This window comes from Eumetopias jubatus, unplaced genomic scaffold (genome assembly GCF_037043125.1).
Source record: "Eumetopias jubatus isolate StellerSeaLion01/CBP00866 unplaced genomic scaffold, mEumJub1_p1.0 scaffold_4, whole genome shotgun sequence".
Lineage (NCBI taxonomy): Eukaryota > Metazoa > Chordata > Mammalia > Carnivora > Otariidae > Eumetopias > Eumetopias jubatus.
This window is the reverse complement of record NW_028274810.1, coordinates 89,843,133-89,865,241: the sequence shown is the minus strand read 5'-3', so window position 1 is coordinate 89,865,241 and position 22,109 is coordinate 89,843,133. Positions and strand designations below refer to the sequence as shown.

General features: G+C 50.0%; 1 protein-coding gene across 2 annotated transcripts in view; it reads right to left on the bottom strand.

The window, feature by feature from the left end:
• Positions 1-304: 304 nt before the first annotated feature.
• The window catches only part of TCEA3 (transcription elongation factor A3), a 36,065-nt gene continuing 14,260 nt past the window's right edge, over positions 305-22,109 (bottom strand). For both annotated transcript variants that reach the window (XM_088023029.1, XM_088023030.1), the window contains 7 exons: positions 21,716-21,778; positions 13,489-13,652; positions 13,263-13,318; positions 10,212-10,367; positions 4,734-4,880; positions 2,710-2,781; positions 305-449 (listed from right to left, as the gene is read on the bottom strand). In XM_088023029.1, the coding sequence (XP_087879155.1) occupies positions 441-449; positions 2,710-2,781; positions 4,734-4,880; positions 10,212-10,367; positions 13,263-13,318; positions 13,489-13,652; positions 21,716-21,778 (667 nt within the window). In that variant the 3' untranslated portion in view covers positions 305-440. The remainder of the gene's footprint in view (positions 450-2,709; positions 2,782-4,733; positions 4,881-10,211; positions 10,368-13,262; positions 13,319-13,488; positions 13,653-21,715; positions 21,779-22,109) is intronic.

The window sequence follows — 22,109 nt, the reverse complement described above, 5'->3', positions numbered from 1 at the left end:
TGCCAAGCAGGGTACCAGCTGTTGCACACGTGACTCTGGTGTGGCGTGGGGTAAGCTTTGTGTCCGGCTGGTATTTTTCAATTCACTAAAAGCTGAGAGGTTGGGATGTGAGGGAAGGGACTCAAAGCAAAGGACTGTCAGCCCACAGTCCAAGACATGACACCTCAGCCATGAGGCTCTGAAGTCTCTGAGCTCCTACAAGAGGTTTGTCGACACAAACTCTGAGCATCATACCCCAATCAGGCTCCCCTGTTAGCGAATCAATTTTAATAACAGATTATTAGTTTGCAAAAGAATTCTCCCTCTGATCCCTAAGACCCCATTCAGAATTCAGCATTTTTCTTCATCTTAATTTTTATTTTTTCTCCAGCTACAATGGCTTAGTGCTTTCTCTTTGTTCTTCCTCACCTTGTTCACCGAAATCCTGGCTGGCGGTTCTATCAGCAGAACTACAAAACCAAAAAGGCAATACAATTTTAGAGCTCTCCCTGTGTCACCCAAGGAAGCCAGGGGCGGGGGAGACATGAAAAAGAAGGTAGTATCTGGAGCCACAGAAACCAGAGTCCAAATCCCAGTTCTGCCCTTATTAGCTGTGTGGCCTTGAATAAATCACTCAACTGTAAAATGGGATCATAATTCTGGCCAGTGCAAGAGGCTAGCAGGTAATAAATAAGAGGAAATTCGATGCTGGGCGCATGGTGGGCTTTTAATTCATGGTCAAAAATATCACTGTGATTGTCAGTTATCAGTTGGCTAGACTTTAGGCCTCCCACATGGCAATGGGCACTACCTGAAAATGTTGTCAGAAGTCATGTAGCTGCCATCTCTAATGGGCCCTGTCGCTCTAATAGGAATGAAGGAAGAGGAGCTGGGTTTGGAGCATGCAGAATGTCCTCTCCCCAACAGTAATAATCACAAGAGCTACCATTTATTGAGCACTTACTCTGGGCTAAGCAATAGTACATCCTCATGATCACCCTATGAGGTAGGCACTATATATATCACTCCCATTTTCACAGGTAAAAAGCAATTCAGACAGGTTTAGTGACTTACCCAAACTCCCATAATACTGGTAGGTAACAAACTCAGAATAATAAGAATGGTGGTTTCTGTGTGCCAGCCCATAAGTGCTCAGGGCTTTTTTTGTTGTTGTGGTTGCTACAGGTTGTGCACTGCACAAGAGAGCCTGGCCCCAGGGCAAGTTGGGGCTGAAACTTAGCTCCTGCCCTGTTTGCCTAGCTCTGTACCCTGGTGCAAGGCTATGACCACTTGGGAGGCAGGGAGACCTTTTTTTGATTTGACAAAGATACCGTATGAGCTATCAGCTGTTAATAACAAAGCTGTTAATGCTTTGTTTATATTACCTTCTTTAATTCCTCAAAACAGCTCTGTAGACTAGATATTAATACTCCCTTTTTATAGATGAGGAAATTCAGGCCTGGAGAGTTCAGGTCACTTAGCAAAGTCACTTTGTAAGTGATAAAGGTAGAATCTGAGCCTGATGCCAAAGCCCACACTCTAAACCACTAGGCCACTAAGCTGGCCCCATCCCTAAGTGCTCAATAGGTGAATAAATGAAAAATACACCATCATCTGACTTTTACCTTAAAAAATATGGCAGTTCTAATGAGGCCCCAGGGCTATCAAGGCCCTTAGTAAGGTTGCAGAAAACTCAATCGATCAGGAATTTGGAGTATTGTCTTTCAGGGCTCCAAACTGCATGGCTTTATGTTTGCTAAGTATTTTTCAGTAGCTCAATTTCCTCGCCTGAAAGTGAGAGTAATATTGTAAGGAACATTTCTCATAGTTGTTTGCCAAGTGTGTATGTGTATATAATAACCTTCACATCAGCCATGGGAGAAAGGCATTATCATCACCCTTTTGCTCAGGGAGGTGAGTGACATGCTCAGGGCCACACAACGAGTAGGGCAGAGTGGGACCTATAACCAGGGCTCCCGAATCCCAGCCAGTCTTAGGCTCCTTGCTAAGTACCTCAGAACTTTTGGAGCACTGCCGGCTGCCTGGTGGCCCAGACATCACCCAGTGCCCATGCAAGTCAGACGGTAATGGAAACTGACATTAGTCACACGATCACACTGAGTTTTTTTCAGAAGAAGACGTGGCAGGAAGGAGCACTCTGGGAGGAGTCTTTGCTTGGCTCCCATGCCTGAAAACAAAACCTCTGTCTTTGCAGGGGCTGGGACACCCCAAATTACAGTCTTGGGTAACGTAGGGCTCTTCCAGAGCTGCCTTACAAAGGGAGGATGACCTGGGAGCTATTTGGTGGCAATGCGCCCTGACAGGGCTCAGTCTTCCTGTCATCCCCAGCTCTGGCAGGGTTCAAAGGAAGTCCCATCTGTGAAAGCACTTTGCAAAGAGGTGCAGTCCAAAGGCAGAGTGCTGTTGTTTTCCCTCCCTTCTGTGGATCTCAGGAGGCTGACTTGCATCTGTGCTCAAATGACAGACTTGCCCATCCTGTGATAAAATGTGGACTGTTCCTCCCACCCGCACTGGGTGCCTTCCAGAACAAAAACATGCACATGTGACCTCTCCCCGCCTCCCCAACAACCGTCTGCCTCTATCTCCAGCTCTGCAGACCCACTCTGCACAGGCTGATCAGCCCCCCTTCTTGGCTGTGGGTATAGTACTCCTTCTGTGGGTCAGCGGCTGTGGATGACAGGGAAGGGAGAAAGTTATGGACATACAGACCTTCCAGCGATTGCCACATTCATTGCATAAGACAAAGGTAGTCATGGGCTCATCAGCACTGCGTGTTTGCACCTGAGAGAGAGAGAGAGAGCGAGGGCTGGACCATTCAGGAATTCATCCCCATGCTCTAAGACCTGCCATAGCTCCCACTGTCTGTAGCAGTAGGTCCAAATCCCAGAGCTTGGCACTGCTATTCCCGACCCATTTCGGCAACTCCTTCATCGCTGAGAACTCCAGAGTGTGCACCTCCTCTCTCAGGCCCATCAGCTCACCTCCAGTGCCTCACTGGCTCAACCAGTCCTCTGCACTTTCACTTTTGTTCTTCATCCTTCTGAACTGATCCCTCTTCTCTTGCCTCAAGGCTCATCTCCTACAGGAATTATTTCCTGACTCACCTCTGAACACACCCTATCTGCTGACCCTCACTGGTCAGAACTTCAGGGAGCTGGAAGCACCCTTAAAGATCTTCTAGTTCGTTCCTCTATCTATCTATCTATCTATCTATCTATCTATCTATCTATCTATCTATCTATCTATCTATCTATCATCTATCCATCCACCTAAGTGGGCTCCACGCCCAGCTCCCAGTGCAGAGCTCAAACTCACAACCCTGAGTTCAAGACCAGAGCCGAGATCAAGAGTCCGACACTTCACGAACTGAGTCCAGGTGCCCCTCCCCCTCATTCCTTATGTTAGAGGTGCAAGACTTGAGGCCCAGAGAGGAAAAGCAAGTTGAAGATCAGTGGACCCCTGGGACTCTTTAATGTCTTGTTTCCTAGTTTCTCACACCTTTGACCAAACCAGGCAGATGGCAGGAATCGGGCTTCCTGCGGCAAATCCCTTCCATTTGAAGATTTAACAATTACTCTTCTGATTTTCTACAGCCAACCCTGGATGAGCATGACGTGTTACTTTGCTGACACTCACCTCTGACTGTGATGTCAGCTGGGAGTCTGTGAGGGGGGAGGCGGTGGGTAGTTGCAGGGCTCCTGAGTGAGCCCAATGGTGGGCCAAGAGGGCACAGCTCAGCCCAGCCTCCTTACTGCAGAGTGGTAACACGGGAGGGACAATAACACTGGGGTTTCTCTGTGCAGAGAAAACTCGGCTAATGGGCGGTTTACTTCTGGTGGGAGGCGATGCACAGGAAACACATCACTCCACATGGAAATGTGCTTGGAAGAAAGCAGGAGGCTTGCACAAGCATCCCTGAATTCCTGAATGGGAATTCTTTGAGAGACTCCTCCAGAACAACAAGGCTGGCTGTATTTCTGCTGCAGCCACAGATTCCCGTGAGCAAGGTGCTCTTGATAAACCTTGCTTGCCCAGCAGATGGAAGAATGAATAGAGTTCTAGAATGACCAAGTACAAATTAGAATCCAAGAAGAGTGGTGCCCCAAGAACATAATATGTACAACTCAGAAACAGAAGGCAGTTCTTGGGTTTTAAGTCTTTCAGAGAAGGGGGCTCCACAGCCTTTTGCGACCCCCCCCCCCCACCGATGCCAGGACACTGGTCTTCAGCCTTAGGACTTGGGGCTAAATGCCTTCAATTCTCTGGCCACGTTGGCTCTATTACAGGCAGGCAGAAAAGTTTAGATCAGGGTTTGTTACTATCTCTGCCATTTATGACTGTCTTGGCCACCTTGGACAAAGCTGCGAAGCTTGACTCTTGCCTGGGCCTCAGTTTCCCAAGTATGAAACGAGGGAGCTAAGTTTTCTATTGCTAAGTTTTTCCAACCATCTGTGACTCTACAGATGTCCGTGCCTGGTGAGTCTGGTTCCTCCTATTCTTGCTTCAGGGCAGGCCAGAGCATGCTGGCCGTGGCTCACAGACCCCAATCTGGGTGATTCTACATGCAGGAGAACATTTTCTAGAAGCCACGGGTGCAGCATGGTGGTGGACCAAGACTTGGCCTTCTCTCTGCAGCCCGGAGTTTTAGTCCTTTCTCCCCATCCCCCCCAACCCCTGGCTCCTCCCTAAGCTGCCTCTCCACCTCCAAGCCCTCATAGTCCCCTGTCCCACACCTGGTTATAGGTACAGTTCTTCTTCTTGCATTTGCTGCACTGGAAAAGGTCAGTGGTGGTGCCGCCTGTCTTGGCCATCTGGTGCTCACGGATTGCCTCCTGGGTCATGGCGTTCCTCAGTTCCCTCAGCTCATCGCTGGCCATTTCCTGGAGAGAAAGCAGTCTGCCCTTCAGGGTGAGAGAGTCCCAGGGGCCCTGCCCCCCACCCGGTTTCTAGAGAGCCTGAACAGAGGAGAGGGGAACATGCTGGGCTGAGGACAAGGAGCTGGAGGGAGGCCTGGACTCCTGCCCTTGGTCCAGCTTGGAAAAGGCTATACCCAAAGAGTCCCCATCCCGCTCTGGGTGGAAGGACAAACCTGCAGGCTCTGACTGGGCCAAGAGCAGGAGGGCGTGTGTGGGAGAGCAGAAGGCAAACAGCTTCCGCCCCAGGGGCAATAGCTTGTGTACATTTCCTCAGATCTGGTGCTCACCCTGCCTGCCAGGACCTTGGGTACCTGCCTGAACCTCCTGCTTGAGCTGCCTGGACGGTGACCCCCTGATCTGCGCTGTTCCCTTTATCTTTCCGGTCTGGACTTGACCCGGTGCCTATCCAAACTGAGATCACGGCCTGCTGGGAACCTTGACTTGCTGTGGCGACCCTGACCCACGCGGGACCCGAAGCTCCTGGGTTCACATAGCTAACTGCTCCCCTGCATCACAGAACATCTTTTTCTTTAAGCTCCTATAGAACAGGGGCACCTGGGTGGCTCAGTCGTTAAGCGTCTGCCTTCAGCTCAGGTCATGGTCCCAGGGTCCTGGCATCGAGCCCCGCATTGGGCTCCCTGCTCGGCGGGAAGCCTGCTTCTCCCTCTCCTACTCCCCCTGCTTGTGTTCCTGCTCTCGCTGTGTCTCTCTCTGTCAAATAAATAAATAAAATCTTTTTTTTTTTTTAAAAGCTCTCATAGAACAGAGTCCCGCGTCTCCTGTCAGCTCACTGCAGACACTCAGTGTTTGCATTATCCAGGTCCTACCTTTATCCATCTCCCTGGCTGTCTGACTCCCCTTTAAACCTCTGCCAGAGGACAGCAGAGGAGGGGACACTCGAACTGGAGAGAGTTCTAGGTAAGGTTGGTTTAGGGGAGGAGGGATGGCCGGAGCTAATGTTAAAAGGAGAACCGGGGCGCCTGGGTGGCTCAGTTGGTTGAGCAACTGCCTTCAGCTCAGGTCATGATCCTGGAGTCCCTGGATTGAGTCCCTCATCGGGCTCCCTGCTCAGCGGGGAGTCTGCTTCTCCCTCTGACCCTCTTCCCTCTCGTGCTCTCTATCTCTCATTCTCTTTCTCTCTCAAATAAATAAATAAAATCTTAAAAAAAAAAAAAAAGGAGAACCTGGCGCCGGCTAAACATTTCCACTGTTGCTATCTATCCCAACTCTTTAAACCACGGAAAACAGAGTTGGCAAAAAGGTCAAGTGACTGTAGTGTGCTGACCACTGCATTATCACCACCTGGGCTTCCTGATGAAATGCAGAGTCCTCTGAATCCAAAATCCTAAGGGCAGGCCTGGGAATCTTACTAGTGCCCTGAAGTTATTCTGGTGCATGCCAATGTGTTAAGTCCAGCCCTATTAAGTTCAAGGACTAGGTCCTAACCATGGGCAGGAGTATACAGAAAAACAAATCAACCTGGGGCCATATAAACAAAAAGCAGCTAATTTTAATTTGGGGGAAAATCCAGAGCATAATGCATTCATTCAAAATGTATCGAGTGTCAATTTACTGAATGCCTTTAACTGCATTTGTGTGCTGGTGAATGGGCCTTGGCCTCACTAGTGCCCGATTTCCATAGTGTAAATGCTCCTCCCACGGCCAATTTCAAGCTACGAATGTAGTGTAACTGAGGGCAGAGCTAAACAACAACAAACAAACAAACAAACTGAGTGCAGAGCTGGGAAGAGCTACACAGGATCACCTCTCTTGAGCTGGTAGGTGCCGACCGCGGACTGCTGCTTCTGAGCCCTAAGCATTCAGATATGAAGATTTGCTTCCTGTCCTCAGGTAATGCTAATCTGGCACAGCAGCCAGGTATTTAGACAGGATTGTGAGATAGCATAGGAGGTACTTAATGCGGAGGTATACAAAGTATAGGGGGAAGCCCAGCGTAGGATGGCTAACTGCTTCGGGGCAGGGGAGGCTGTTAAAGAAGCTGACACCTTAACCAGCCTTGAAAGATAAGCAGGAGTTCCCAAGGGAGACAGCAGTTGAGAAAGAGAATAGTAGACACAAAAGATCAGGCAAGAATAACGCGTTTGGGGAAGGGTGTTTGGGGATGGGTTCAAGCTGGGACATGTGGCAGGGGGGTCAGATCGTGGAAAGGGGGGTTCTGTGTGCCAGCTAAGGAACAGAGAACAGAAAGAACACCCACTCACCAATCCATTTGCCTGTCTCTGCCCTGCCTCATCGAGGAGGTAGTGTCAAAGGCACGTGGAGTGAACACAGGGCTGTAGTAATAGTGTAGTTCTATAATAAGGTGGGGCATGAGGATGCAGATGGAGCGGGAGAGGACACTGGTCCTTGTGTGTACACATCTCTGGAGGAGGAACCCCGAAGGTGAACCCCGTGAGTATGTGCTGCACACCTATGCGGTGCCGGGTACGGGTCTCAGCGCTGGGCGAGCAGCGGACAAACAAAACCCCCCTCCTCACGGGGCTGACGGTATAGCCACTCAACAGCTCTAAAGAACATCTCAGAATCAACTCCATTCTGGGATACGTCTGGGTAGAGAGGAGAAGAGGGAAGACTGAGGGAGACACGGGATGCGGAGAGGGACACCCACGTCCACGGGCATCAGCTCTCCCAGGCTCTCCCTGTCCCCTGAGCCAGGGCACAGCAGGCCGCCCAAACCCAAGCTGTTCTTTTTCTTACTGGGGCAAAAATGGTCTTCTATTTCTTATAGAAACTTCCTGCCTGGGGCCAAAGAGGTCCCCAAGGTGAAGGTCTCCACTGCGTTCGGTGCCTGGGCTGCTGGCAGAGGGTAGGACCTAGGACCTAGGCTGCTGGCCCCGTGGAGGACCTGCTAAGTTCTCGGCTTGCCCCTCTTGGTCTGGTCAGCCTCTTCATGGGCATGGGTTGACCACCTGATTCTCTTGCTCTGTTCTAGTGAACGGTCCTTGGGTGGGGCCACACCATCCACACATCTGGCTTTGGCCAGTTAGTTTGCTGGGTTGTCTCGGGCCTGTCTTTGTCTTAATCCAGACACTCAGCTCCATTCTGACCTCTAGTTTATGGGAACTTGCTGGGTTTGGCTCAAACCTGTGTCTATACCTTGCTCTTGGTTCTCCTGGGCCTGGTCTCCCCATGCCTTGGATTGCCTGGAAGAGTCTCTTGGTAGCATTCCTACAATGCACATGCATAGAGGTAGAGGGACCCCAGAGCCATGGAGTGAGGGACAGGGACGAGGAAACACAAGGCCAGGTTTCCATAAAAGTCACAGCTTCTCCTTGCAAGGAAAGAGAAGATTCTGTAAAGCCAAGTTGCAATTTGTAACTCTGGGCATACGTTGCTATTTGCCTAAAAAGATCAGATTTTTTTTTTTTAAGATTTAATTTATTCATTTGAGAGAGACCACATGTGCGCCAGAGAGACAAGCTGGGGGCGGGGCAGAGGGAGAGGGAGAAGCAGGCTCCCCACCAAGCAGGGAGCCCAACGCAGGGCTTGATCCCAGGACCCTGAGATCACAACCTGAGCCGAAGGCAGATGCTCAACCAACTGAGCCACCCAGGTGCCCAAGATCAGATATTTTGAATTAAGCAGAGAACCCCGGTTCACCTGTGCCAAGTTCCCCATTTTTATACTAAAGCCAGGGCTCACTCTTGTTTTGGGTATTTGAGGAAAGCAATGAAGAGAAGAAATGTATATACCCCCGCTACATCCCCCCCCCCCAACATATACTAAATACCAAGTACACTCCACACACCACACACATTACACACCACACATATCACAAACACACACAGGCACACCCTTGCCAACAGTTTCAGAGGGTTCCTAGATGTCCTGAGGCACAGCCAGACTCCAGGATCCCAACGCACTTCCACTCCCTTTGTCCGGGCCACTTTGATTTAGTGGTGCTTGCACGGAATCCCCTCGATCAGCCCTGGCAACAAAGGGCCACTCATACCTGAGGGTGTACAAAAGGTGTTTCCAAGATGTGGGCTCTGAAATAAACCGATCTGGGTTCGAATTTTTATCTGTCACTTACTAGTTGTGTGTGGCTTCAGTTTTTCTCATCCATAAAATGGGGATAATTATTTCCTCTTTCACAGCGTGGTGCCCAGGGTTACATGAAATGGTCAGTGACTGAGCCTATCATGTACGAATTCTGGGGAGGGCTTTACGTATATTAACCTAAACACTCACATATATTAACTCATTCAGTTCTTCACGAGACAGCTATTATTTCTTATTTTTATTTTTTTAAGGCGTGGAGCGTGGAGCCCAACTCAGGGCTTGAACTCACAACCCTCAGATCAAGACCAGAGCTGAGGCCAAGAGTCAGACGCTTAACCCACTGAGCCACCCAGACACCCCATGTTAGTTATTATTATTATTCCTGTTTGACAGATGAGAAAACTGAGGCACAGAGAGGTTAAGTAGCTTGTCTAAGAGCACACTAAGTGTGCTAAGTGAGAGAGGCAGAATTCAAACCCATGCAGTTCTGAAGCTTGTAACCACTGCCCATACTTCCTCGGACAGGCTGTTCCCTTTTCCTTCCCTTCTTGACCCCTTCAAGTTGGGTCAGTCCTTCCCTGCTGTAAGTTCCCATGGTGGCTCGATCGTGGCACTTACCACCTCTGTACTGTACAAAGTTGAAAATATGTCTGTCTCCCCACCTTGGACTGTGTTCCGCGGAGAGAGGCTCTGCTAATCTGGCTTGGGCCCAGGACTGAACGAGGCAGGAGAGGGAGGTAGACGACCAAGCAGTAGAGAGTGGGTGCTCTGGGGCCAGACAGCTTGGCTTCTGGCTTTGACATTTTCTTTTTCTCTTTTTTTAAAGATTTTTTTTTTTTAAGTAATCTCTACACCCAACGTGGGGCTTGCACTCACAAGAGCCCCTGAGATCAAGAGTCGCACGTTCCACCGACTGAGCCAACCGCGCCCCTGGTTTTGACATCTTCTAGCTGTGTGTGTAGGCAAATCAGTTAACTCCTCTGAGCCTCAGTATCCTCTTCTGTAAAATGGGGATACTAAACATTTCTACCTCAGATGCTGTGAAGATATAATTGGCCAATGAGCCTAAGGCACTTAGCACCATGTTTAATTCATAGTGGCTGTGTTCACTATCCTGATGGTCCAGAAGCCCAGAGGGATGGGGAGTCTGAGAGGGTCTGGCTGAAAAAGCCCCCAGGTCGTCTCCCCTGAGTCACAAGGCACAGACACGGGCAAAGCCAGAGGGGCCTGGCCTCCGACCCCACCACTCAACGGTCCCAGCCCCACTCTCACCTCTGCCGTCATCCTGGCAATGAGCCCAGCAGAAATGGTCCCGCTGAGCACATTCCTCCTCAGGCTGGGGTTCCTGGGGTCTTTGAGGTTGCTGATTCGGCTGCGCACCCGGTTCCGGTACTTCATGTCCGTGCTCTTGAGCTCCTGGTAGATATGTGACCAGATGTGTCAAGGACCAGCGAGCTGCTCGTGGAGGGGCACAGAAGGATGGGGAGCCACTCCCTGAAGCCCGAGGAGCCCCAGGACCATCTGCTCCTCTCCTCGGACTTGTACAGGGATTGGGCACCTACGTGGCCTCTGACCTCCGAAGTGGGGATCTCACTCGGGCATTTAGGGTCAGCAACGCATCAGGGACAGCAAGCACTGTGGTGTCCGGGCCCCCAGGGATGGGCATCCTGGGTTTGTCTGAGCCTTTTATGTGACTCGGGTGAGTCACATGACTTCTTTGTGCCTCAGTTTCCTTATTTATAAAATATAGGGCTGTTATGAGGATTTAGCAAGCTACACCGCATGATGCACTAGGCTGGTGTCTGGGATATCAAGTGCTCAACATTTAGGGGCTGTTAGGATGAAGACAGTGATGAAGATAACCCCCAGTTTTGAAGGGCCTCTGGAAGGTAGGAGTCCAGCTATCAGAGGAAAACAGATGATGAGGAGCCTCATGTTGAAGGCTCAGAGAGGTATTGCAATAAAGACCTCATTTTGTTCAGTTGTGTTCCCAACATATTCGAGCATAGAACCCCCTCCCCCCGCCCCCTCCCCTTTTTTCCCTAGAAAGACCTATTACCATGCCATGGAACCCACTTTGGGAATTGCTGGTCAGAGTTACTTCTGTCATGAATAGATAAGGAAGCTAAGACTTAGAAAGGACGCGGGGGCCCTTGCTCAAGGTCACAGGGCAAATTCCCGGCAGAGACAGGGCGGGAAGCCAGACGCCCCTCGGACGGTAATGTTCTCTCCTCTCACGCGGCAGGAAGTCGCCCCTGACCACCGACCACAGCGAGCTCTCTGTCCAGACAGGTCGCCCACCCCCTCCTCCCTTCCCCACCCTCTGGAGGGGACTCAGGACATGGAATCCAAAAGCCAGGGAACACAGCCGCAGTGTCTTGGTCTCCCACGCCAAGCAGGATCAGGAAGACAAACCCTTTGCTGGGAAGAGCCATATGCGAGAAAGGCTGTGGGGAATCTGGACGCATGGAAACAGCTGACTTGCTAGAAGTGGTGGGAGCAAGGTGGTGTTAGCTATTTTTTTCTGCGATTGCTGTTTTTTTTTTTTTTAAGGTTTTATTTATTTGAGAGAGAGAGAATGAGAGATAGAGAGCACGAGAGGGAAGAGGGTCAGAGGGAGAAGCAGACTCTCTGCCGAGCAGGGAGCCCGATGCGGGACTCGATCCCGGGACTCCAGGATCATGACCTGAGCCGAAGGCAGTCGCCTAACCAACTGAGACAGATCTTTTGGGGACCCAGAGCATTGAAGCCCCCGGAACTTATCCTCCCCCTTATCTCCCACCTTCTAAGAACAAAGAGGTAAAGGGCTTGATGCAGCTCCGATTTCCTGTCCTTCAGAAGAGGGAGGAAGGGAAGGAGGAAAGGCCAGGAGTGGAACCACGTACCAGGTCACCTGGCCTTTGCTTCCAACTGGGCTTGAAAGTCGAAGGGACCTGTTTGGAGGGATGACTGCTCGGAGAGAATAAAGATGAAGCTCAGAGTTTCGCTCTGTGTTCCTGAACCATTGGGATTGATGAAAATGTACTTGGTGAGGAGTTCGATAGCCTCAGACGTGCTAGTTAATAATTAAATGACGGAGGCGCCGGGGTGGCTCAGTGGTTAAGCGTCTGCCTTCGGCCCGGGTCATGGTCCCAGGGTCCTGGGATCGAGCCCCGCATCGGGCTCCACGCTCCGCGGGAAGCCGGCTTCTCCCTCTCCCGCTCCCCCTGCTTGTGTTCCCTCTTCTCGCTGTGTCTCTCTCTGTCAAATAAATAAAATCTTTAAAAAATAATAATAATTAAATGACGGTGGAGGGGAAGTCCCAGGAAGTATGTGGGAGGATATCCAGGTAGGCCTCCCACAGGAGGTGACAGCAGGGGAGCCGGTCAGACCAGATGGCCCAGGACCCTCCACAACAGACCCGACTGAGCTCCCTAGGTAGCCCAGGAGGCTTAAAAGGGCCACTCACACCTCACTGTGACACTCAGAGCCCCTCTCCCCTGGGGATTCTGTCTCCCTCCCTTGACACCTCTTTGATATGCTGTGGGGGCACAGCAGAGAGGGAGTTTCTTCCCCCAAACAACAATCCTTCGGTGCACTGGGCCCACATGACTTGGGTGGTCCCCTCCTCTGTCTACACAGCCCCCTCTCAAAGAGTGGGAGGGTGGGTCACACGGAAAGAACTCAGGACATGGAATCCAAAGGCCAATGTTTTCAGTCAAGCTGTGGCACCCAGTAGTTCCTGATCCTCAGTTTCCTGATCTATAAAATGGAAGCAACAGCCCCTGCCTCATAGAGATTGTGAGAACTGACGGAGCAGGAAGCTATGCAGCAGGGAATCAGTCTTCAGGGGACAGAAGAGGGGAGAAGGCTGAGCACGAGGAACGCTGTCCTCCCTGTCTATTCTGACACTTGACATTGCAACCCAGCCACGTGACGACATGGCTTGCCTAGCACGGCAGTTGAGCTCCCAGGTTCTAGAGTCACACTTTCTGGGTTCAAATCCCAACTCGACCACTACTATTAGCTGTATGAGCTTTGGCTGGTGACTTCACCTCTCTGAGCCTGTTTACCTCCCTCACAAAATGAGATTAGTCAGGGAACCTACCTTGCGGGATTGTTTTCAACCTTGAACGAGGTACTGCTCATAAACAGCAAGAGGCTGGCAGGTTGCAAGACTTAATAAATGTTAGCTAGAATTAAGAACTCTGGTTCAGAGGCAGAGCAGGGGGCTGTCCCCAGAGCCCTTCCCTACCCCCTCACTGTCCCGGGTCCCTTGCACTTGGGAGACCCTTCCGCTGGACAGTCCAGGCACCCACAGCCCTGGCACAGCTCAAGGATATGATCTTCGATTTCTGACGCCATCTTGTCACAGTTGACTCCATAGTCCTTGTAATTGTCTATAAGAGATTTGGGAAATACAGGCGTCAGCCAGACATGACCTTGGCAGTGGAGCCTGCCCATACAGGGGAATGGAGTGTCCTGTGCCACTCCTGAGAGGGACCACATCTCATCGGCCCTCGGGAAGCCCTTCCTCCCCCCCGCCCCCTCCCAGCCCAGGCCCTCTCACCTTCGGCCTTCAAGGCTGCTGAGAGCATCTCCACACACTTGTCCCGCACAGAGTCCCCTGTGAGATAGCAGGGTGCCAGGAGGCAGACAGAAGGGGCGAAGGTTGGGGTCAAGGGACTGCTGGGTGTTTTGGGGGTCTCTGCTTTCGATTTGCTGCTGTTTGATCTGAGGATGACAAACAGTAATAGACATTTTGACATTAAGCGAATAAAGCCTTCACTGAGCACCATTCTGGATGTTTTCATGGGTGATCTCCCTTAATCCTCATGACAACACTATGAGGTAGGTGCTATTTTTAGGTGCTTGACATGGATCATCTCATTTAAACCTCATGACAACCCCAGGAGGCTGCTGCTATTCTTACCTTCATGTTAGAGCTGCATTTTAAAGTGGATTGTAGCGATAGTCGCATTTACAATAATTTGACTCCGGTCACACATCTGGAAGCCAGAACTGAAACCCAAGCAGCTGAACTCAGGTGCCCAGACTCTTAACCAACCACTCTGCTCTGCAGGTTACCGAACATTGTAACACTGCCCGAAACTACACTATGATCCATTAGACACCGTGCTAACTGCTCTCTCTACCCTCTCATTGAACCATTTACTCACTCATTCAGTGAATACGTATTAGGCCCTTATTCTGCAGGTCATGTGCTAGGAACAAGGGCTAAAGCAGACAAGTCAGGAAAGCTCCATCCCTCAAGGAGCTGACAGTCTAGTGAATGGTGAATTTACCACCACTGAAGAGGGCTGGCTTTTACCATGTGCCAGGCACTGTGCCAGGCACTTTAGGAACATTTTCTAATTTAATCCTCAAAGCAATCCTAGGAGGTAGATACTGTTCTCCTTCTTGTTTGCAGATGAGGAAACACAGTATTACACCATTGAGATTTGAACCCAGGTCTGTCTGATTCCAAAGTCTACTCTTAACTCCCACGATATACTGCCTAAGAATGATCTCATTTTAGGGATGTGTGGGTGGCTCAGTCAGTTAAGCATCTGCCTTTGGCTCAGGTCACGATCTCAGGGTCCTGGGATCGAGTCCCACGTTGGGCTCCCTGCTCAGCGGAGAGCCTGCTTCTCCCTCTGCCTGCCGCTCCCCCTGCTTGTGCGCTCGCTCTCTCTCTCTCTGACAAATAAATAAAATCCTAAAAAAAAAAAAAAAAAAAAACAAAAACGATCTCATTTTGGTTTGGGTTTAAAAACCCACAAATATATATACAGATGATTGGCAGGATAACCATGTGTCCTAGCTTGGGCTGCTATAACAAAATACCATAGACTGGGTGGTTTGTACACTAGATATTTCCCACAGATCTGGAGACTGGGAAGTCCAAGATCAAGGTGCTGGTCAATTCAGTTTTCTGGAGAGAGCTCGCTTCCTGGCTTGTAGACTTTCTTGCTAGGTCCTCACATGGCAGAGAGCAAGCAAACTCTCAGGTGTCTCTGTAAGGACACTAATCCTTTTGGATCAGGGCTCTATCCTCACGACCTCATTTAGCCTTAATTACCTCCATAAAGGCTCCATCTCCCAATACAGTCACTTTGGCCACAATACACTTAAAAGTGGTTAAAATGGCTAAATTTCATGTTATGTGTATTTTGACACAATAAAAAAATCCATCTAGGAAGTTCATGAAATAAGAATAACCATAACTTGAGATATGCAGTGATAACTAATCTGTTTTATATATTTGGTAAATCGATGCATTCAAAATGATAAAATATCTTTTTTCTTACGCTGGAAAAAAAAGGTTAAAATGCACATTTTGTTATATATATTTTATCACAATAAAAAAGCTTAAAAAAAAAAGAAGTACTGATACATGCAACCAAAAAAAAAAAAACTAGGCTGAAGCTCAGACTCCAACTGTTGTTGGTCCCTTTCAAGTCCTTGCAAAGAGAGTGCTGGGCGATGGAAGAGGCATCCTCCCGCATCCCGTGGTGACCTGTGCCAATCAGTATCACAATGGCAGCCCTTAATAACTGCATGGCTTAAGAAAGCTCCAAGAGGTTCCACACTGCAGTGCAATTCAGTTCAACAAATTCCACAAGGGATGGGGAGTAGGAGTTGGCCACTGGAGGAGTGGACGGGAAGATGCAGTCTTGGCAGAAATGCACAGAAGTGCGAAACCCATGGTTTGCACGGGCAATATTGAGGGGCTTGAGGCAGCTGGAGGGTGAGGGTTGAGGGGGCTGGCGAGAAAGGACAGAACTTGTTAAGGGGCTTGTTAAGGAAGGCAAAAGCCAAAGCCACCTTTTACCGCCTGTTTGCTATTTCTTCCTCTCCATAACCCTGAGAGTTGCAAGTTCCCGGCCCCATTTCACAGATGAGAGGATGGAGTGATAGTTGCACAACTCCCTCCCTTTCAGAGCTGCTTCTACACTACTCTTGGGGTGGGGGCCAGGCAGTCAAGAAGCCTCCACCTTCATCTCTTTCAGTAACCAGCAGGATCAGCCAGCCAGCCAGCTCTCAGGCCTCCTAGGAAAAACTGACGCGTGAGAGTTGAAGAAATGAAGGTCCCTTCCTCCACTCCAGAGTCTTAACACACTAAGCCCTTATGGAAGGTCTTAAAGGGCTGCTGCATTTCTTAATTCCAGGGAGTGCCATTCATATTGTCAGCTGGGTACCTTCTGGAGTTGTACAGTGCACAGCCTTGGCAGCTGCACCAGACAGCTCTGGAGCTATGGAAGCCCTTCTTCCCTTCAGGAAGATGATGCTGGGCTTCTGAAAAGTCAGGTCCAAGGAGTTGGTCTGAGAGTGAGGCTGAGTAGCCTAAGCTTTCCATTGTTAAAAATCTGGGGTTACAAGACCCAACATCCAACATCCTGCTGGGTACTCTTCAATGTAAATTCTGCCAAAGACCTTCTTGTTCCTCAGCCTTTGCTGTTTGGCTTGAACTTGGATGCCCTCTGTCACCACAGACACCCTTGGATCATTGGGAATTTTGTGTTCTCTGGAACCTTGAGATTCCTCAAAGGTGCCTCAGTGCTGCCTCAGGACTGAGATGGGCTGGGGAGGGAAGGCTCTGCTCTTGTAAGGTTTATATTTTGAATTACGAAAAATTTTGTCCAAAGGGATTTCTTAGCTTTTATTTATTTTTAAAAATGCAGTTTGAACCTTTCTGTTTTAGATAAACTTACCCTGGATTCGACCCAACCCTGCCTGACAAGTGAGTGGCCTGGCAGCCGGGCACAGGGCTGGGGAACCTGAGCTCCAACCTGCTCTCTGCTGGAGTCAGATTTCAGTGGGAGGGAAAGGTGTGGGTGAGGGAGGGCTGGGAAGGGTGTAAACTCTAGAGCTTAAGGGGCGGCCTGCAATCAGAAGGAATCTCCCCGTACCCGAACCTGGTCCTGGCCACTGGGCTCTCACCCATAATAGCCCAAAAGCTGGTCTCCCGGCATCCTCTTGCCCCCCTTACAATCCATTTGCCACACAGAAGCCTGGGGAATGCTTTCAAAAACTCACAGCAGATCTCATCACTCCCTGCTTCTGACCCTCTAATGGCTTCCAATTATTTTCAGCATAAAGTCAAACTCTTCACCATGGCCTCCCAGCCCCCTGACATTGGCCCCTACCTCCCCTCTGATCTAATCAGTTCATGGAAGCCCCCCCCCCGCCACCGCACCCCCCCCCCCCCCCCCCCGCCACCGCACTGCTTCTTTTTCTTCCTTAAATACACCGGTTACTCCCACCCTGTACAGTGCCATTGCACTGGCTGCTCCCTCCTCCGGGAAGGCTCTTCCTCCTCCAGATTTTCTTAGGACTGGTCCTCTTCCCGCCAGTCAGGTCTCAGCTCCAATATCACATCCTCAGGGAGGTCTCCCCCAAACAGCCCGGCCAAGCAGCCTATTCCTGCCCTGTAACTCCCTAGCACGTGACCTCATTCATCGCCCTTATCCAAGTCTAGAATTAACTTGTGTGTTTATAAGCATTGTCTGCCTCCATCTCCAGAGTATAGGGACCCCTTTGGCTGGTTCACCACTGTTTCCAGCACCTGGAACAACATTCTGGACCACCACTTGATGAATCTTTGTTGAGTGCATGAATATAAGATGGGTTGAGGGAGCTGGCCACAAAGAGATGAAAGGCACATCCAGGGGGCCTAGGTAGAGCTGAATTGGGGGGTGACAGGTCCTCTTTGGAAGGCTAGTGGCCCTACTCCTTGGGATTAAGAGAGTGATCTCTCTCTGAGCCAGTGTCTGTCAACTCCCACCACCCAGGTCAGCCCATCTCCAACTGTGATGGAGTCCCAGATTCTTCCTGGCGCTGGCCCTCACTGACCTGCGTGTCCCATCACCATATCCTCAACGTCTAGGACTCACCAGTGGGGACCCTACAGGGGAGCCTGGAGCATATGCTGCTTGGAAGGACGCATGATAACAAACAACAGCTTTTGTCTGGGGAATGCCTACACTGAGGTGGTATATTTATTAAGAACCCAAGCTGCTCCAGAGCTGAACTCCAAGGCTCAAGGCCTGACACCACCACTTTGTAGCTCTGTGACCCTGGGCTAGTAATGGGGATGACAACAGTACCCATCTTACAGAGTTTCTGAGAGGATTAAAGCACCGAGGAGAATTCTAGTACTGAGGGGCGCCTGGGTGGCTCAGTCGTTAAGCGTCTGCCTTCGGCTTAGGTCATGATCCCGGGGTCCTGGGATCGAGCCCCGCATCGGGCTCCCTGCTCGGCGGGAAGCCTGCTTCTCCCTCTCTCACTCCCCCCTGCTTGTGTTCCCTCTCTCGCTGTGTCTTTCTCTGTCAAATAAATAAAATAAAATCTTAAAAAAAAAGAATTCTAGTAATGAAGCGTTAGGTAATTTACCTAGTTTGCCACATTAAGTGTGAGTATTATTACCAAGCATTATGCACTGATTGAGAATTTATATGGGTTGGGAAGAGTGTTAAGCATTTTGATACCTCATTTAATCCTCATAATGACCTGGAAAGGGGGTCATAATTATCCCCATCTTACAGATCAATAGACTGAGGTTCAGAGAGCTGAACTGACTTGTCCAAGGTCATCCAACCAGCAAATGGCAGAGTTACACCACAAACCGAGATCTGCCTGCCTTCCAAATTCTTTTTTTTTTTTTTTTTATTCATGAGAGTCAGAGAGAGAGAGAGAGGCAGAGGCAGAGGCAGAGGGAGAAGCAGGCTCCTTGCCTAGCAGGGAGCCCGATGCGGGACTCGATCCCAGGACCCCGGGATCACGACCTGAGCTGAAGACAGACGCCTAACCATCTGAGCCACCCAGGCACCCTCCAAATTCTTTTCAACACATCTCACTGTGTCCCTACAAGGCAGAGAGTTTTCCAGGGTCCCCTAACCCAGGCTAGGCTAGGCTGCTTGTTGCCTTCTTCCCCCCACCTTCCGGGCAGGGCACTCCCAGCCCTGGTCCCTCCTCTTGGCTAGGAGCTGGCTGGCTGGCTGGTATTCCTGTCTTGGTGCATTTCAGGCAGCCAGGCTCATTTTGCTTTCAGTGCACACGATTGGAAGTGCGACAAATTGCAGAGAGGGCATCACTGGCGGGGGTGGGGGTGGGGCGTCGGATTTATCAACAGCTTCCTTCTGCTCCCCGGATGTGCCAGCGCCAGCCCCCCCAGCCTGCGATCTGACATCACCAAGCCCTTAGAAAAAGTCTCCCGCCCCAGGTCGGAGCTGAGGCACCTGGCGGCCCACTCGGGGCTCCTGCGCGCCACCTCGAGGACACTGCGGTTACTACACCGCCAGGCAAGCCTAGCTGCTGGGTGAAAAGTCAACAATTCAGACAGCTGGGTCTTAAGGGCAGTTGGTAAAGGGCAACCTTCCTCCTTGTCACAGTGGTGCCCTTCGCGGTCTGCTCCCTAATGCCCCAGCTACAGTTCCCAGAGCATCACGCTCACTCATATTACTACACCTTTGCATGTTCCAGTCCCACTGCCGCGCAAGCCCTCTCTTGACTTGTCTACCAGACAAACTCCTTCTCATCTTTCAATTCTGAGCACAAATATATTATCTTCCATGATAATGGAAGTTATATTGAGACTCTCTTCCTATGTTCCCATCGAATGTTATACCTTTGAAAAACATTTAAAAAAAGCATTTGGAAAACAAAAACAAAAAGCATTTTGGTGTCTGCCTCTATGTTAGTGATTTGCTGTATAAAGGCAGAGATCATGAGTTTAAATCTTTGCCTGGGCTTAGAGGCTGCACCTGGTGGGCTCCAAATGTATTTTGTTTGCCCTACTGTGTCTCAGAAAAATATGAATACATTGTCCATATTTAAGATTGGGAGTTTCATATGAACATCTAGATGTCTAGCTTTCCTTAAAAAATAGGAAGACAAGGCATGCAGGGCCTGCATTTCCAGCAACAGACAGCTGGGCTGGATAGTGAGTGCCCCCTTCAGACAGACAGGTACCCTCCAGTCTGCCGTGGTCTCCAGTAGTCACCTACTGTGTGCACATGACCTTGGTCTTTGGAGCATGTTAGGTTTGCAAGGAGGTGCTCAACAAACGTGCTCATCAGATGGATGGAAGGATGGATGGATGGAGGAGAAAGATGAAAGCAAGAGGTACAGAGTGCAGGAAACAGTCTGGGTAGTAGATGAGGTGGATTTACAAGACTTGCTTGTGTTTCTTTGGATTCCCCACCCCCAATTTGGAACCAGCAGGAAATGGCACAGCTGCTCTAAGGACAAACATATTCTGCTTGACTGACCTTCAGAAAAAAAAGGATTTAGAGGAGGGAGTCAGGAGACTTCAAGGTCACAAGGCAAAGTCATGAAAGGAATATGGAGGTATAAATCCTTACACAAACACGAAATGTTTTTATTATAACATCACACCCAGAACTGGACTAGTGGTCAGTGTTTCCTTTTGGGATAGAACAATCCTTCATTATGCAGGGTTGTCCTTCATGTTCCAGGACATTTAGCATCTCTGGCCCCTGCCGACTAAATGCTGTCGTGCTCCTGCCTCTCTCCCATTGCAGACTGAATGTTTGTGTCCTCCATAGAGTCGTACGTCGAAGCCCTAACCTCCCCCCGGACCACAGCGCACGCTCTCTATTTCAGTCACAATCTCTCCTTAGCGATCTCTTCAAGGTTTATGGCTTCAAACAATCCATACTAATGAGTCTGAAACTTAGATTTCTAACCCCGATGTTCTTCCTGAATTCTAACTTGGTATAACAAGTGCCTATTCAACTTCTCCACCTGAATGACTAGGACACCCCTCCACAACCCAACACTTCCAGACCTCAGCTCTGCATCACCTGCTGCAGCCTGATTTACACACGGTCTTCCCCATTCCACCCTTGCAGGGGCTCAAGAGAAAAGTTTTGGAGTCATCTTGACTCTTGATATTCTCTGCTACCCCCACTCCCCAGTCTGTCGGGAAATCCACCGTCATATCTTGCCTGAATTATTGAATAGCGTCCTGGCTGGGCTCTGCTCCCGCCCTTGGCCCCGACAGCCCATTCTCAGCTCACAGCCAAAGGCATTCTGAAAAATTCCCTCTGGTGATTCCTGTTCCAGAGCCACAATTCTCTCGCCTCACTTACTCACTCCGGCCCTGGCACCTCCCTGCTTCTTGACCCTGCCACCCAGGGTCCTGGGCTTAGAATGACCCCGCTATCTGCATGGCTAATGAAGGGTTTGTTCCAAGAGGGCTCTCTTGACCACCCTGATGACCATCCTTCCCAACCCCCCTCACTCTGCTCTGTTGTCTCCACAGTGCGCGTCCCCTTCTAAATCATTGCCTGATTTACTTATTCTGTGGATTCCCTGTCACCCCTTATTAGAATATAGGCCTCATGACCGTAGAGATTTTTCTTTTGTTCATTGCTGTATCCTTGGCATCTAGAACAGTTCCTGGCACATAGCTGCCCCTCAATAAATATTTGATGAATAAATAACTCGATGACTTATGCCATTTCGGGTGACTAAAGCCAGAGATCCCACTCCAGGGATAAGCTCTCAAGACCTCTGTCCTCACTGGGTTCAACTTGACCTTGAGAATGTTCCCTGGATATCGATGGGGCAACAGTGACTGGTCAGCCACCCCAGTGAAGGAGCCATCCCTCTGATTCAGGGTCCCATTCAGTCTTACTGTGTGGGTCCTAGAGTTGGCAAGCAACATAATGTTTGAGGCTTCCTCAAAGAAGCCCCAGGGCTTCTTCCATGAAAGCAGAGATGGGGACGCATGCTGAACAGGACTTCTGGGATGGAGAAGCTTTTTTTACCTTTCCATCGATGGCCTTTTTGGAGAGGAGCTGGTTGAAGACTTGGAGTCCACAGAGTCTCTCCTGAAAGAAGAGAAATTGGAGATGAGATTCTTGTAAGCTAGCACCAGGACTGATCTAGAAAGCTCAGAGGCTGGGGAGAAAGCTTCTGGGAGCCAGGCCTGCTGGGCTGAGAGTGATGGAACCCACCTGGACCACGGCTGTCTGGAGACGAAGCTGCAGGTAGTGTGGGCTGCTCACCTGCACGGACCCTCCAGCAAATGAAGCAGTCAAGGGAAGGAGGCCTAATACGTGCCGTATACATTATGTGTATTACTATTGTTTTTTGGAAAGATTTTTATTTTTAAGTAATCTCCATACCCAAACTGGGGCTCGAACTTACCACCCCCACACC